The sequence below is a fragment of the Magallana gigas genome, chromosome 8 (genome assembly GCF_963853765.1).
Source record: "Magallana gigas chromosome 8, xbMagGiga1.1, whole genome shotgun sequence".
NCBI classification, from domain to species: domain Eukaryota; kingdom Metazoa; phylum Mollusca; class Bivalvia; order Ostreida; family Ostreidae; genus Magallana; species Magallana gigas.
In genome coordinates, this window is record NC_088860.1 from 30,247,692 (window position 1) to 30,263,004 (window position 15,313).

At 31.5% G+C, this 15,313-nt stretch overlaps 1 protein-coding gene across 1 annotated transcript; it reads left to right on the top strand.

Moving 5' to 3' along the window:
• Window positions 1-1,831: 1,831 nt before the first annotated feature.
• On the top strand, window positions 1,832-14,985 carry LOC105318943 (homeobox protein EMX2). Its single transcript, XM_011416271.4, has 3 exons — window positions 1,832-2,547; window positions 10,556-10,728; window positions 14,316-14,985. Exons 1-3 carry the CDS (start codon window positions 2,091-2,093, stop codon window positions 14,490-14,492), a joined length of 807 nt encoding a protein of 268 aa, XP_011414573.3. The 5' UTR covers window positions 1,832-2,090; the 3' UTR covers window positions 14,493-14,985.
• Window positions 14,986-15,313: the final 328 nt, after the last annotated feature.

Sequence of the window (15,313 nt, forward strand, 5' to 3'; positions counted from 1 at the left end):
TATATATAGTTAGTTTACTAGTATACAAATATACACGCAGTTTACATAAGACACACGACTACTTGTTATACGACACAGTATTACTTATTGTCCGTTTTGTGTAGAATATAATAAAAAAGAAATATTGTTTCTTAAACAATTTACTGTTCTTGTAATTCTCTTGAACAAATTTTTTGAAGAAGAAAAACAATACTGCGAATAAACAGCATTTTATTGATTAAGTATGTAATTTTTTTTATCCTGACCCGAATATCAAAAATTGAGAAGGTTATCAAATGAAACCGTTGCGGGTTTTTAACAAAGGAGGAACCTTACAAATTCATAGATCAAGTAAAAATAAGAAATAAAATGTATTTATTTTTACTTGTTTATTCATACGGCATACAGCGTAGGGTTTTAGCTGTTAACCCAATAAAGCGATGAAACGAGAAACTCACATTTTTAAAATCAATGATATTGCAAAGAATATATGCACAATTTTTTTAAAAAAATCATAAATCGGCCAATTTTAAAGAAACTGGCTTAAAAAAAATTTTCCTGTTTAAATGAGCGGTTAAAAAACCTTTTGTTATTTATACTTGAGAAAAGGAATAAAAAATTGCAAGTTTTTATAGGATTTTTAATTTTGATACCAAACAAACATGCTAACAATTTAGGTAAATAGATGTATTTTCATTGAAATAGAGACAAAATCCAAAGGGACAAATATCTATTACAAACTCACTTTTTTGTAAATTTCGTACAAAGCTCAATTCATCTTGGCTATTTTAATATGATAGTGACTTTTACTTTTTGACTGTATGCATGGTTACTAAACTGCGTTTTGTATAGACTTCCAAAATCGTAATTTTTTTGCGAAATAATTAAAACTTATTAAAGTTATTTTTTCAGTAAACTATCAAAAACTCTGTATGTTTCGCTTTAATGAGATGAAATTTCGAACAAACTTGAAAAAAATATAAGAGTTTGGTCGATGAAGTAAGTAAGTTTTGTATTCGAATCTATGATATTTAGGAGCTGTGAAATAGATGTCAGATAGGTGTCTTTACGCTCAGTATCAAATGTCTTGTTGAATTGATAAAAAGGCGTCCATATTGCTACAGTGACTGTCTGGAGTGGTATGGACAGATCAAAGATTTCTATGGAGGGCAAAAACAAAGAAAAACAACAACAAAACTGTAAAGCGAACATGATTAACTTAGATTGTGACGGCTTTATTTGTGCTTAGCAAGAAAAAATATCATTTTTCATTCTCAAAATCTCACTTTCCACTTAAGTAATAATTAAAAGGGGGAAAATTATGAAATAGTGTTGTTAACATCCTACAAGAATACTACGTGTATTCAACCCAAACCAGTGTCGATAAACAAGCCCAAAGCATCAAGTTAAAGAAGTGGAGATTTTGACCCGAAATTAAATACAATTTCAATTTAATTAGAATTTTGTTTTCATTTCGCAGTGGCAAATCTATTATGAAAGGACAAGCACCCTGTCAATTTACATTTTAATTTACGGGGTATTCCCTTCTACAAAATCTCCGTATCACCTCTCGCTGTAAACACGTGTGTTACCGCTGTTAATCCCCTTTCTGTTGGATCTGCCATTAAATATTATTTTGCATTTATCAAGAGGAAAATATGGTGCGGAATATTGATGTTTTTATTTTAATACGAGGGTTAATGGGATTTGGTGAGCCGCCATCTGACGGCAGGTAGCGCAATGACCCGTGGAGACACGTAAGTGATAAATCGTCCAATCACTGTCCACGGTTTAACGAGCCATTGAATGTCTTTTGAAAAGCAAGATGACGGAATTACGCCCCTTGCCACCTTTAAATGGTTTCCAAAAGACAAAAATTACAAATGCACCGAAAACTCAGTGATTTGCAATTATTTCCGATACTTATGTGTACCTCAAAACAATTCACATTACATGTATTTAGTTCGACTTCATAAATTTGAAGTGAATTTTTGTTTATTTGATTATCCGATAACTCTCTTTTATTGTTGTGAAGCAATGCCATTATCATTTTGACAAAAAAAAATTTTGAAGATATACTCAGGGAAAAAAACTATACATTCAGGTTCAATATGTTGCCAATGTCTAAACAGCCTTCTGGCGGGTTTTCAATTGATTCTATCATCAACACAACTAGACGTGAAACTTCAAGAGAAGACTCACCACTTTCTAGAAACAACGTTGACAATCCGAGACCGAATTTGGGAACGCGAAGTGAACTTTCCGCCATTAACGGCAGGATTCCTCCTTTACACCCGGCTCTTCCACTCCATGTTCGGAATCTACTGTTGGCCGGAGAGACAACGAGATCCCTCCCTCCGGACGTTTTTCACTATGGTCAGTCTTGGCCCCTTCACAATACATCTTTGCCCTCAATATCAACACTGGCCCGGTCTTTGCCGCAATACACAGAACCTTGCCTGAATGCCGGTTTCCCGGGTCTCTGGCCTCAAGTATCGGAACAAATGGCCTTCCTGAACCCTTGGCTGGTCACTAGAGGGACGCAGTCTCTGCTTGGGCTTCCTTTAGGTATGCTGTTTGTCTTTTTTAGTTTTAGAGAAATGTTTTGATACCCAAAATAGAATTCCTGTTGTTATTCAAATGCGTAAATTGCTTTCTTGCATTTTTATTAAACAGAAATTAACAAAAACACTGAAAGAATGATCATTTTTGGTGTATTTTGTCTGAAAGAAGAATGGAATGATAATAAATTTCACACAAAACTCCTTATTTAACTCGACACAATTAATAATCTGACAATTATTATCTAGATATTTAAAATAAAATAACAACAACAAAACTGAGAATGCAAATGAATAAATATTGAAGACACATATATATATTCGTCTATTTGAAAGAAGGCTAATGTTTTAATGTTAATAATTAAAGAAAATTACAGAGAAAAATGCAAAAGAAAACTACATATCTAAATCTCATTTAATAAAATTCTAATACATACCTGCAGCTTATTTAAATGTAAATATTATTTTTTAGTTTAAAATAAAATGGCGCACATTCAAAACATAAAGCGTATGACCATAACGGAAGCGAGAAATGATCTGCAAATATTTTGTGTGGTCAAACTTTAATCTCCACCGCTTTAAGTTCATTAGCTTCTTGAATTTCCCAAACATATTTACCAAAAGTCTTTATATTGGACTAACAAAATAAAATACACAAATATAAAAACTATGTCCTGTTGCTTTGGCACACAATCTTGTTGTAATGTTGTGATATCAAAGGAAAACGCAAAATAAGATCAACAGTTTAAATCAAGATATTGATACAGTGCTTTTTATGCTTGAATTGGGAAAAAAACAAACTTAAAACCAGAAATATAAAATCACAGTGCTTTATAAAGGAAAAGAACATGAGTTTAAGTAAAAATTTCAAAACATTACGATTTTGTTTAGTCAAGTTCTAACAAACTTCATTTTATTTCTTTTGAATAAAACTAGTATTTTGCAATGATCATCATTGACTGGGATATGTTCAAATACATTTTTATTAATGAAATAGTAATAGATTTATCATTCTCGGGAATTATTAACTTAAATGGGGTCAATTCCCCGTTTGAATAAATATTTATATATCTATACTGTTCACTGTCGGGTTAAGTTACGATAAGAATGATAGAACATATGACCTTTCCTTCAATGTCTTGACTTTTTCGATTTTATTTGTAAGTCATTCACAGTGAATTTGATACCCAAACACTCTCTTAAGTGAAATCCAAGAGGCCTGATCTGTACATTTAACACAATTCTCAGACAATACAAGGTGGTATTTACTAAAACAATTAGATTGAAAATGATGTTCTAAAAGCGACTAATGCATTTCAAACTTTTGAAAATGTATGAGTATAAATCGTCTCTTCGTGTGTGGCTGTCGGCAGTTGGAAACACGACGACCATTAGACTTTCATTGTTTCCCAACAGTACAGTCCTACGTTGGCACCATCTAGGGAGAAATATTGATTCAATCTTGATATAATGGCACCAAAGGAGGAACCCAAGAACAAAACAGCCCCACACCGTCCGAGACAGATTGACCAGAACTGGGTATATAATATTGTGGGTGGCTTTTTTCTGGATCTTCTTTATAAAAAAGTATAATCGAAGAGGGACAATTGACGCAATTTCCTGTCTGTATTTTGTAATGTTGGTAAGCGCCTGCCCGATTCGTATCGGCCCTAGAAAAATGTTTCGCTCTTGGGGAGTTGTTTGTTTCACAAAAGTAAAAGAAAATAATCCGTCTGTCCGCGCATTAATAAGCTTCTAATTATGTCTATGTTTATAAAATGTCATTTTTTTGAAAACAATTTATAAAGAATACTTCAAAGCGATTCTGTTGTTTCCTAAATGGGAATCTACTGAGCGAACTTGCTAATCTAACATAATTTGCTATAATTATTCGACAAGAAATGTAATTTTATATTGGACAAATGGATTGAACGAAATAAAACCTTCTGTTTAAAGTTATATGAATTGCACCAACGTCCATTTTTTTTACGCTTTGGATTTTACTTCATGATCATTTATTTTTCGTATTTGGGATTTTAGGAAATGCTACGTTTTACTTTAAGGAGGCCGGATGGTCAACCAATGACCCGTCAGTTCTGTCTGAAATTTTAACATATGGCATGTTTATAATTAGCTAAAAAAATTATTTAGTTTAGAAAAAATCCATATAATTTACCATTCAAATTAGGATATTTTCCTATAACTTTATATCTATGGAGCTCTTCTTCTAAAGGAGATCAATACAGTCTAAAAAATGGCCCCGACCATCGAGCCCTTTTAAGAGAAAATGCGACGCAAAAATATATTCCTGTTTAAATAATGCAACGTTAAAAAGATTCACCGAAACTCTAAAATTTAAACATAATGTAGAAATAGTAGTAGTAGTTTTTATTTTAAGTGACATATGTATATACATTCTACTACATATCAACAACAGTAGGTATATTAATTTAACACCCGGTCCATTGGGCCTATATGCCACCTTTAACATAGTTATATCTGCAAAAATGACACAGCATAAGATACTTGTCAGTGTACAAGTCTTTAAGTTATTTAGATTTTAACAGTTGATGATAAAATAAGATTTACTGAGTATAGACAGAACAATAATGACTGTCTGTGACTATAGCATGACTATAAATGTTTTACAACCTAGCAGGTACAGTTTGAAATAAGTACATTCAGTGTATATGCATCTTATCCTTCTCTTGAATTAATCAAATAAAGTGTGTTTAAAGAAGTAATAATAATAAAAAGGACAATGTAATAGAAATAAAACCAATTTTCAGAGCAAAACGTACAAAATCGTTCCTCAAGAGGTTCACCGTGGTATCTACCTGTCTCAGTTCTAAATTTCCACATCTAAACTGAGCCAATGTTGATTGCAAATACCCAGGCATAACCAAAAACTCAGCCAAACACTGTTTCAAATTGTATATCATGTGCTTAATTTGGGATTAAATACAATATCATGTACTTAATTTGGGATTATTGACCATCTCACTGCTCTAAAGCTAGACAATAAACAAAGATAGACAAAAATGTATTTTTGATTGTACATGCACGATAAGTCTCAATTCAAAATAGTAAATATCTAATTCTAAGCAGTGAATAAAGTATATTATGGTTAAATAACTAAGACTTAACTATCTGTCATAATCTCGATCTATTGTATTCATGATATCGATAATATGCATTTGTATTTGCCATGTGTACGCATTATATGTTTATTTGTATGATATAAGAATAAGCAAGCATAAGATTTCATTGATCAGATCAACATTTTGTCCCCATGTAATACTATGTATCTAACAGGAACTTTATTCACATAACCGAAACTAATCAATAAATGTGCAGACAAATGGCAATAAAATTGGTGAATTTTGCAGCAGTTAAAATATTATGTTTTGACTGCAAAGGAATCACTTTTTGTTTATTAGGATACCAGCATGCTTCAGACGCTATTGCAAGCTTTCTAAGACAATGGAATAATTGTTATGGTGTTCCATCACGTAGATATCATATCCACAAATCGAGTCGTCAATTCAAACAGTGGCAATTAACACCAAAAAACTCGTCGAACATGGTCTTTTACTCCTTTTAAGACGTGCGGGCCCAGTCAAATGCCTCGATCTTTGTATCTGATAAATATAAATTGATCAACGCTAGTTATCCTCTACATGTTTATTTCGAGAGAAAAAAAATGCCAGACACAAAACTCAGACGATTGCACCCTATGGTATCTTTTTGTGCATGGTAAACTTTTTGTAATATTTAGAACATTCTGTAATATGCTTAACAAAATTAATGCAAAAGGAGTAACTTTTACAAGTAATCAAGAACAGATGCTATTAATTTTTATTATCTTTTTTAAAATTTTTAAAATCTTTTTTACATGAATATGAACTTTCTGCAATTACATAATCATTGTAAAAATCAATTTTAAAAAATGGAAAAAGGTGTTCAATGTGTTTTATAAATAATAAACAAGCCTCAAACTTTTAACGATGTGTCTGATTTTTTGGCAGTAAGAAGAAATAAAATTCAAAGAAACGAATATTGTGGTCAACACTTGAAACAAAAAAATTATGCTGGTTAAATTTTACTGTGATTTATTTATACAAAGTTAACCAGTGTGTATAAAAAAGATAAATAATTCTTGCACGATTTGATGTTGACAAAGTTTTTGCACGGTCCACTTATCGCACTTCAGTGTGAACACATTTTTTGTGGACCTCCTAAGTGAAATGTATGCTTAAACTTCTAAAATGCAGCGCACCTTTAGCGAGTTTCTTTGATTGTAAAAGGCGTTGCAGGTTAATACGATTACTATCCAAATGGCTTGCATAATTGACTTGCATTGATTATTAGAGCATATTACGTATTATACCATATAAATCTGGCAAACTGATGCTATTCTTCGACTCATTTCATTAAGTCTCACCTTTCGATCCTGCAAATACAAAAATGTCTTAAATGACATCATTTCAATTCATAGAAAAGAAATGGTTAAGCCCAATAACTTGGTATCAACTCATTCCCTTGTACAAAGGAAATTGAATATAACCTCAAAGAATAGATGGGGTGGATAAACGCTGATCCTGATTCTCCTAGCCTTTTCTATTCATCGGCTCCTTTTTAAGTGTCAACAGCCTAACAATTCGCTACCTCACAAATCGTCATTTATTATTCTCAATCCGTATTGTAAATAATATTTTATTTCAGAAATTTAAACCCATTAGAATCAAAAGATGAATATTTCGTACCTAAATCGTATTTGCTTTCAGCAAACATAAGCACAATTTGTACTCCGACAAATGCCTTTAAGCCAATTATACCGTCTACTTCTGCCAAGCTTTGATTACTCTTTCAGGAGATTTGGGATTTTGAGGGGGTCATTGAATTACGAAATAAATATGTAAAGAGAACAGTTTTATTCATTTGCATTCAAGTTAACGTTCTGAATCATAATCGCAGATATTTGTCTTGAAGTGTTTGTTTCTTTTGATGTCTTTGACGGTTTCAGGGTATCACTGAGTGAAATATCATTATAATTGCTATCAGTGTTCAATATTAGTCTTATTAATTACCAGATGTAGTTTGAACCCTTCCTTAACTCTCTTAGTATCCTTTAAATCTTGGCAAACCACAGCTGAGCAAGAGGATAAGAACGTAAGGGGTTCGTCTTGTTGAACAAGTGATTAATGTTATGCAAGGTTAATAATTGGCATAATTATAATTCCTTTAGTACATTTTTGCACAATCACAAAGAAAGTTTAACCTTTAATGTTTTGGTCTCCTTTTTTAATCAAACCATTCTTTATAATTGGTTTTGTTTTCCTTGAAAAGGATTTGTCGCACCTGTTACACCTTTCTTTCTCCATTTCTTTTTCAGCTAACACATCTATCAAACAGGGTCATACTTTAGATAAAACGGAAAGCTATCTTAACTTGCATAAAACTTGATAAGAGAAAAAAATATTCTTGATTTTATATGATCATAATTATCATGATGACGTTTAATATAAGATTAAATTAGACTTTGTAAAAATTTTATGGCATAGCGGTAGCTTTGCCCTTTCTAATGCTTTAAAGAGAAGACTTTGTTTGGGATCACAGGAGCTATTCAGCTATTATAACAACATGCACTATTGCCTAATTCTTGTTTTACTTTCCATTAATTGGGATAGTACCCGTGTCTTCATTTTAGCTGAATATAACATAATGATCTTTTATCTAAGGATTCATTTCATAACCCCCAGGAAATTAAACCAATGAAAAGAAAAATAAACTAGATTTTGATTTTATCATTATGACGACCAGACGCTGTATTCACAACAACTACAAAATCATAATTTATGATTATTGTTGTTATTATTATCAACTTTTTTTTTTTTTTTTTTTTTTTTTTTTTGCATTCTTTGAATTTTCTGTCAAGCTTTATTAATGTGTATTAATAGGTTTTTGCATAACCAAATTTGTTTTGGACTCAGCTAATTAGTAATATGTAATAAAGCAGTAAAATACAGAAAGTGAACAACTTTGCAAAGATATCAAAGAAATGAACTTTCTTTTAGAAATCAAATGTAAAATATAATTCGTTTGATTATATACAACGATTTTTAAATTATAATTTTTGTTCAAAATACGCCATTTTCAATCTGTTCATAACTTTAACATTAAAGTAATTTGATGAACATTTATTTTCTGCATAATCTATATCAAATGCACATCAAGAATACGAAAATCATCTGAATTATAATCTATAGATATGCATATTTTCTATCTTTAAGTTTTGTAGATGAAAAGATATCACTTTCTCCATTAGCTCAAGGCTTTAACATCAGCCAGTGCGCCGACGACAGTATTTTTTACTATATATCATCGCGAAAATAAACACAATTTTTTCTCGTTAGATAAAGAAAATATAAAATCACAGAGTCGTATTTTTTTCTTACACTGGTTGATTTTCTATGGGGAAATTAATTTCCCCCCACAAGTGACACGAAACCACGTGGTGTGGTTGTGGCATTGCAGCATAATATACGTTTATTTTTTATAATTTACATCTTTAAATTTATTTGTAACTGAAAAAAAAATATATTTTTTATAACGCTTTTTAAAGTAATTAATTGTAGTGTAACAATGTTCCTAGGAACACTTTAGATATGTTTATAAGGATGAAAAGTTTAGGCTTTGCTTTCCATTGTACATGTAATAAGAACCACGACAACACACCCTGGTCTATAGTGGGTATACTAGTTCTCTATTTCATTTATCTATTTTTTTTTCAAAACCTTTTGAAATCTATTTTTGCAAACAAAAAAGAAGATATAGAAACAGATTTTCAAAATCTAGATCTAGGACAGATCTGCGAGAGCGGCAGTCACAAAACAGTTTTAGCCGGAAGTACAAGAGTAAAGATTAACCCGTTGAGTACATGTAAGCATAGGTTAATCAACGAGTAGTATCTATTCATAGTATTTTAGTATATGCATATATATCTACGATCCTTAAAATTGGGTCAGTATCAATATATAAGTATTTCATATCTCAAAAACAGAGCTCTGTGTGACAACTAGTCTAATTCCTTTATGTATTGTTAACTTTTTTGTTTTAGTTAAGGTTGCCAATTTGGTTACACTCCCTTCCAATAAGCAACATGGTGTTTTGGTTGTTGTTGTTTTTTTTTGTATTAAGGGTTGTCAATTAAAAATTAATTAACTAAAATTTGTTTCAATTTAGAGAAGGAAAAGAAATAAAGGTTAACAATCATATACTTGAATCACGGGAAAGGTTTGGAATGTCACAAAGTGGTTACTTTAGGGGCAAAACATGCCTTCTTTTGGGGCTATCGCGTTACCGTTTAATAGGTAAAGGAGGGGACTCCAACATTGTTAAAATCAATTTACAGTTTTGTTTTTGCTTGTTAATTGATTTGTTAAAGACTTGTTGGTTAGTGCACCGTAAAGTGATTCCATTCGCTTTGTTATTAATTACACCCTTAAATGACATGCTAATCGCTCTATCGGATGTCGTGTCTTTCGCTTAAAAACGACTTCTTTTAAAAGAACGCGAACTTCTTTCTTTCAAACAAGCTTATTCAATTTGCAATTTTGAACTTGGGGAGACATAATGATTTCCGATCGCGTGTCTTGATTACCTTCTGATTTACTCCCACTAGAAAATGTTTATTCAGACCAGTCAGACCATTGGGTACTGCTACCATTATCATATCTAAACTTGTTCACCTTTATGGTTTAAATCATTTTATCATTGGACAGTTATATATTGTTGACTACACCATAAAATATATTCATAGGTTTTGAATGACTTGATGCATGATTATTCTTATAACAACTATTAATATGGAATTATTTTATTGAATGAAAAAACAAAATTGTAACTTTGTTTCTTTCTATTTGGCTTTTTAGAACACTTACGTATTCTCTAAACTATCATATAACCAGATTTCTTAAACATAAAACTCAAGCTCAACATTAATTTTACTATAGGTAATTCAGCTCCAGGGTTATTTTTTCAACCTTATCGAAAGCCCAAGAGAATACGAACGGCGTTTTCGCCTTCCCAGTTGCTGAAATTAGAGAAAGCGTTTGAGAGAAACCACTATGTCGTTGGTCAAGAGAGAAAGGATCTGGCAACAAATCTCAATCTTTCTGAAACGCGGGTAAGTATCATTGAACCTCCTCTCTTGATATTGTTTCAATTTTCAATCAATCATAAATAAATGATATTAGTTATGCTTGCTTATAAAGGTTAAACAGAAGGATTATTAACTAAAAAAAATTAATTAAGTCTTGTATCAACGATTCTCTATAACAATAACAATTGTGCGAGCTCTTTTTTTAATACTAATTTATTTTATTTTGTTGTTTGTTTAATGCATTTTGTTTTCTGGTCTTCGGTCTTTCATAAGCCTTAAAAGAAACCTTAAAAAAGATAAACCTTACACACAATTATGTCTAAATGACAAAATAACTGAGAAAAGCGTTATTTTGTATAAGATATAAGAAAAACGTTTTTGAAATGTTAAGTAATAGATTTCTTCCACATGCAGTAAACATTTAGCGGTACAAATTTTGGGGAATTGGAATAAATTTTGCCAAAGATTCAAGTAATGAAAATAAAACAAATTCTTTATTTACACCTTTCCAAAGTGTGAACTGGAAAATGATTATCTGTGTTAATATTAATTTACTTAACCCTATCATAAAAAAAAAAAATTTCTAAATTTTTCTTTTCAAACGTTTTACGTTTTTCACTAGTATGTACCAGACCTAGCATTCTGATAACAAAGCAATTTTTAAATTAGGGAAATTATTCTTCAATAGAGGCATTTACTGAGATAAAAATATGTATATTCCTTTGAAGTAGAAAACAAAGACCAATCTGGTCCACATGTTGAGTAGCATGTCGCTAATAAGGCCACCAGAAAGCAAAAAATGTGTAACTATTATTGCCCACGTTTTGCAAGAACAAATCAAACTTAATTGAAATGTTTGCAAGAAAATCGGAAACTGTATGATTATGTAATAGTTAGCGTAGATTGCAAAACTAGGGCTATCAACTATTTAGACCACCACTAATGGTTTATTAATTTGAGAAGCCATGCTTAAACGGTCACAACGATGTCTAACATACACAAACAATATTTTGTTGCACGCGACAATTTGCAAGGAAATCTAATTATCCATAAATCAAGTCTGATCTAAGAAATACAATGCCCAACGTAGTAGTCAGCTGTAGTTGTGGCAACTCTGATCGCAATTATATGATAAATACTGAGCTGAATAAACACATTTACCTTTTAATCGATTGGAATTGATTTGGATTGAAAGCAAATCATATTAGATTATTAACATATTGTAAACAATTAAATACCTTGATTTGTTCATTTTTAATTTCTTTCGCTATACACACAACATATAACATACCTTCACTTTAGTAGATACTAGTACTTATGTTAAACATTGTTCTGAGAGCCTCTTTTTTTAACGACAAACGTTACAAAAGCAAAACAGACGTCTACGATGTGTCCTTTTTGCGCTTATTTTGTAAATTGATAATGTAATTCCATTCCTTAGATAATAAAGATATAGACATAGGCATGGTACATGAGTTTCTCTCTCTATCCAAGTCATAGCGTCTCACGCTTTGAACTATACACGTTTCTCTAAAAACCCATGCATAGATCATTAGATAAGAGAAATTTTAGTACGTGTTTATTCGTTTTCAAAATCATTGCTGTGCATTCAATGGCCATATTAGTCTTATCGGCCATTTAGATCTCACGGCTGCTTTGACTTTGTGCAAAGCGGAAGTGATGTTTGTGAAAAGGGTTATCTGTAGCTCAAAGGTCTCTGGTGGAAATCACTGAAAACAATTAAATTAGTGGCAATGTTGAATAAATTAAGCTGTCTAATTTGTTCAATGAGATGTGAATCCTATGTGTGTTTTTCATCTGTACTGTAAATAAAGCTGGAGGCCCCCTTATCACTGCAGTCAGTAGTCATAACGATTCATTTATTTTGCCCATATTCTTCTTGTCCGTTTACAGTCAAGAGCAATGTTCACGGCCATTTAAACTGTCATTTTATGTATTAGGTAACAAAAGATTTTTCAATTATCATTTGCTACCTCCGTTAATGTTTCCAAATGGTTTTGGAGCTGGAATTAATTTGGTTATCAGTATCGGGAAGAGATGCGAATCATGATAAGAAAGGTCGTGATTCCTCTGTGTGTGGCTCGGTGGATATAACTGCATGGCGAATGCTATTGAGCCTTTAATAGAGCTGGTGGTGAATGTCTAACACCCTTCAACAGATACTGACAACTTCAGGTTCTAACGGTTCAGGATCCCTCTTGTCCATTCTTGACAAATTCTATGAATGTTTAATCAGATGGCATAACATCATTTCATTGGGTTTTTTGCCTCATTTTCTTCACAACACACCAACGGTTTCAGTAAACAAAACTACAATATGATAAATCCAAATTTATACATTTTTGATATACATTGTGATTTTGTAGCTTCTGGAGAAACTATTTGTTTTTTTATACAGTATATATCTGGCATTGTAATATTAAATAGCAATAAAATGTAAGGGGCTTTAAAAGTGAAATAAATCAACACCAAACACCTTCCGCTCCCTGCTAAATTTAAGATACTGGCAGAATTGTATTTGAATATCCCAGCAATGAACCTTATAGCATGATTTATTGGTATAATGTCCATGTTTAGCATTTATTAGATGAAATTTACGCACAGTAATTGGATAGGGGGACGGTAAGTAATTCCTTTCTTCCCGGGACATCATCAACGAAAATCAAAATCTTCTCAACAGTGGATGATTATATTGTATTGCATGAAATCTTGCTTCCCATGAGTCCAACAATTTTGCAAATGATGGACTGCCAACATCTACATTAAGGATTTCGGTGAAATTTAATTCTTTTTAATTTCATTTTAAACACGAAAGGGGGTCTTTGTTGGCTCGGTTTATCCTTGTCTGGTTCCAGTGGTTCTAATGAACGGAATTATAATCTGTTTAGGGCTAGCGTATCGCGTTGCGGTGATTTATTACGCCAATTACGTTATCTGAACTAGCTAAACTTCTGATGTTGAATGTATTACCAAGCCATGTACGTTCAGCAGTTCTGTAAAGCCGTCCTTTGCTGACTTATGATTAAATATATACATTCAATTGATCATGATCCTATATTTTATTATAAATGTTGGTGTTTTTTCTCACGTTATACAAGTATCAACCAAACAATACATTTAACTGCTTCCTTTTTTGGTTGATGCGGGGTAGAAAGATGATAGAAAGAACTGAAAAGAAAATGCAGAACCCTGGTTTGCTTTCTAAAAGGTTTAAAAAAGTCGATTTTGCTTACATACTAGAACAAATAAAAATTATAAGTTTGGTAATAGACGGAGTCATTCATTTCAATGAAAGCCCAATGTTTAAAGTTCAAATTATGCAGAAAAGCAGTTGCAAATACTTTTTAAAAGGTAGAAATTGTTTACATTGTGCGTCTCCTAAAATGTATTTTTCTTATTGTGATTGTTTTTTTTTAATACAAGAAATGCAATTACCCTTAAAATTTGCAACATTTGTTCTGTAACATTAATGCAACAGCTCTAATAATGTGTGCAGAAAAAATGCCAATTCTAGAACAACAATGTAAATGCTTGTGTCACACTTTTTTTCGAAAATATATTTCTCAGAAATATCATTAAACTTTTTTTAGGTCAAGGTGTGGTTCCAAAATAGGAGAACAAAATATAAGAGAGTGAAAGTAGGTGATGAATCGGAGCAGGAGGATCAACCCGGAAGTTCCAAAGACCATGAATGTGAGGAGATTTACGAGAACTTGAATGTGACTGAAAACACAGATGACGAAAGTGACAACGATGAAAATTCTTGAGGCAAAACTATGATAACAGTATCTCAGGGATAACATCGGGTTTTTTTTAAAAGTCTACCATTCTTGCAGTTTTCAAAAGCTGTTCTAGATCTTGATTTCAGCCGAGAAAAATGATTTAGTATTACAAATTCATTTTTTTTTCATCTCCCATGACTGCATAGACAAAAAAAGCATTTAAAATAGAGAAATGAACTTATTTAAAGAAGTTATAAGGTGTGGTCAAAAATATCAATGTGAAGTTCATCATTGGCAACGTAAATTCAATCAATTCGTATTTTATATATTCAATAAAATATATTCAAATCAAATCCAATTTTGATGAGCATTATTGCATTGTTTGTGATGAGACTGCTTCAACGGGGGTTTTGTATTCCTTCCTATTTATATCTTTATATAGTATTGACCTATTTAAGTCCCTTAAAACTTTTGCTTTTTTAATACTTTTTGAAAATAAGATCAATTTAGTTAAATTTTGTATAAATAATCTCATGTACCAGATTTCTATAGCATGAATATCATTCTAATAATTATTTTCATTGTATAATAGTATATACCTTATATGCATTTCCTTTTACGATACTATACTCTATATACAAATTGTTGTTTATCTTATCATTTTGAATTATATTTTTTATTAAATGAATTTTTAAACAAGTATGAATGAATGTTGTTTCACTATATATATAATTATATATATGCAGTAGAATCATTAAAGATCTTGGAGGTCAATTTTTAAGGATTGCTGTTTTCAGGTTCAATTGGACGCATTCTCGTGGCTTCATTTATTTGAATAATGAATAACTAATAATGCTATGTTTCAT

Excerpts from the sequence above, each read along its gene's own strand:
- LOC105318943 (XM_011416271.4), top strand. The coding sequence starts at position 2,091 with ATGTTGCCAATGTCTAAACAGCCTTCTGGCGGGTTTTCAATTGATTCT. Across the intron at positions 2,548-10,555 it reads TCTGCTTGGGCTTCCTTTAG|GTAATTCAGCTCCAGGGTTA; the intron begins GTATGCTGTTTG and ends ATTTTACTATAG. Across the intron at positions 10,729-14,315 it reads TCAATCTTTCTGAAACGCGG|GTCAAGGTGTGGTTCCAAAA; the intron begins GTAAGTATCATT and ends AACTTTTTTTAG.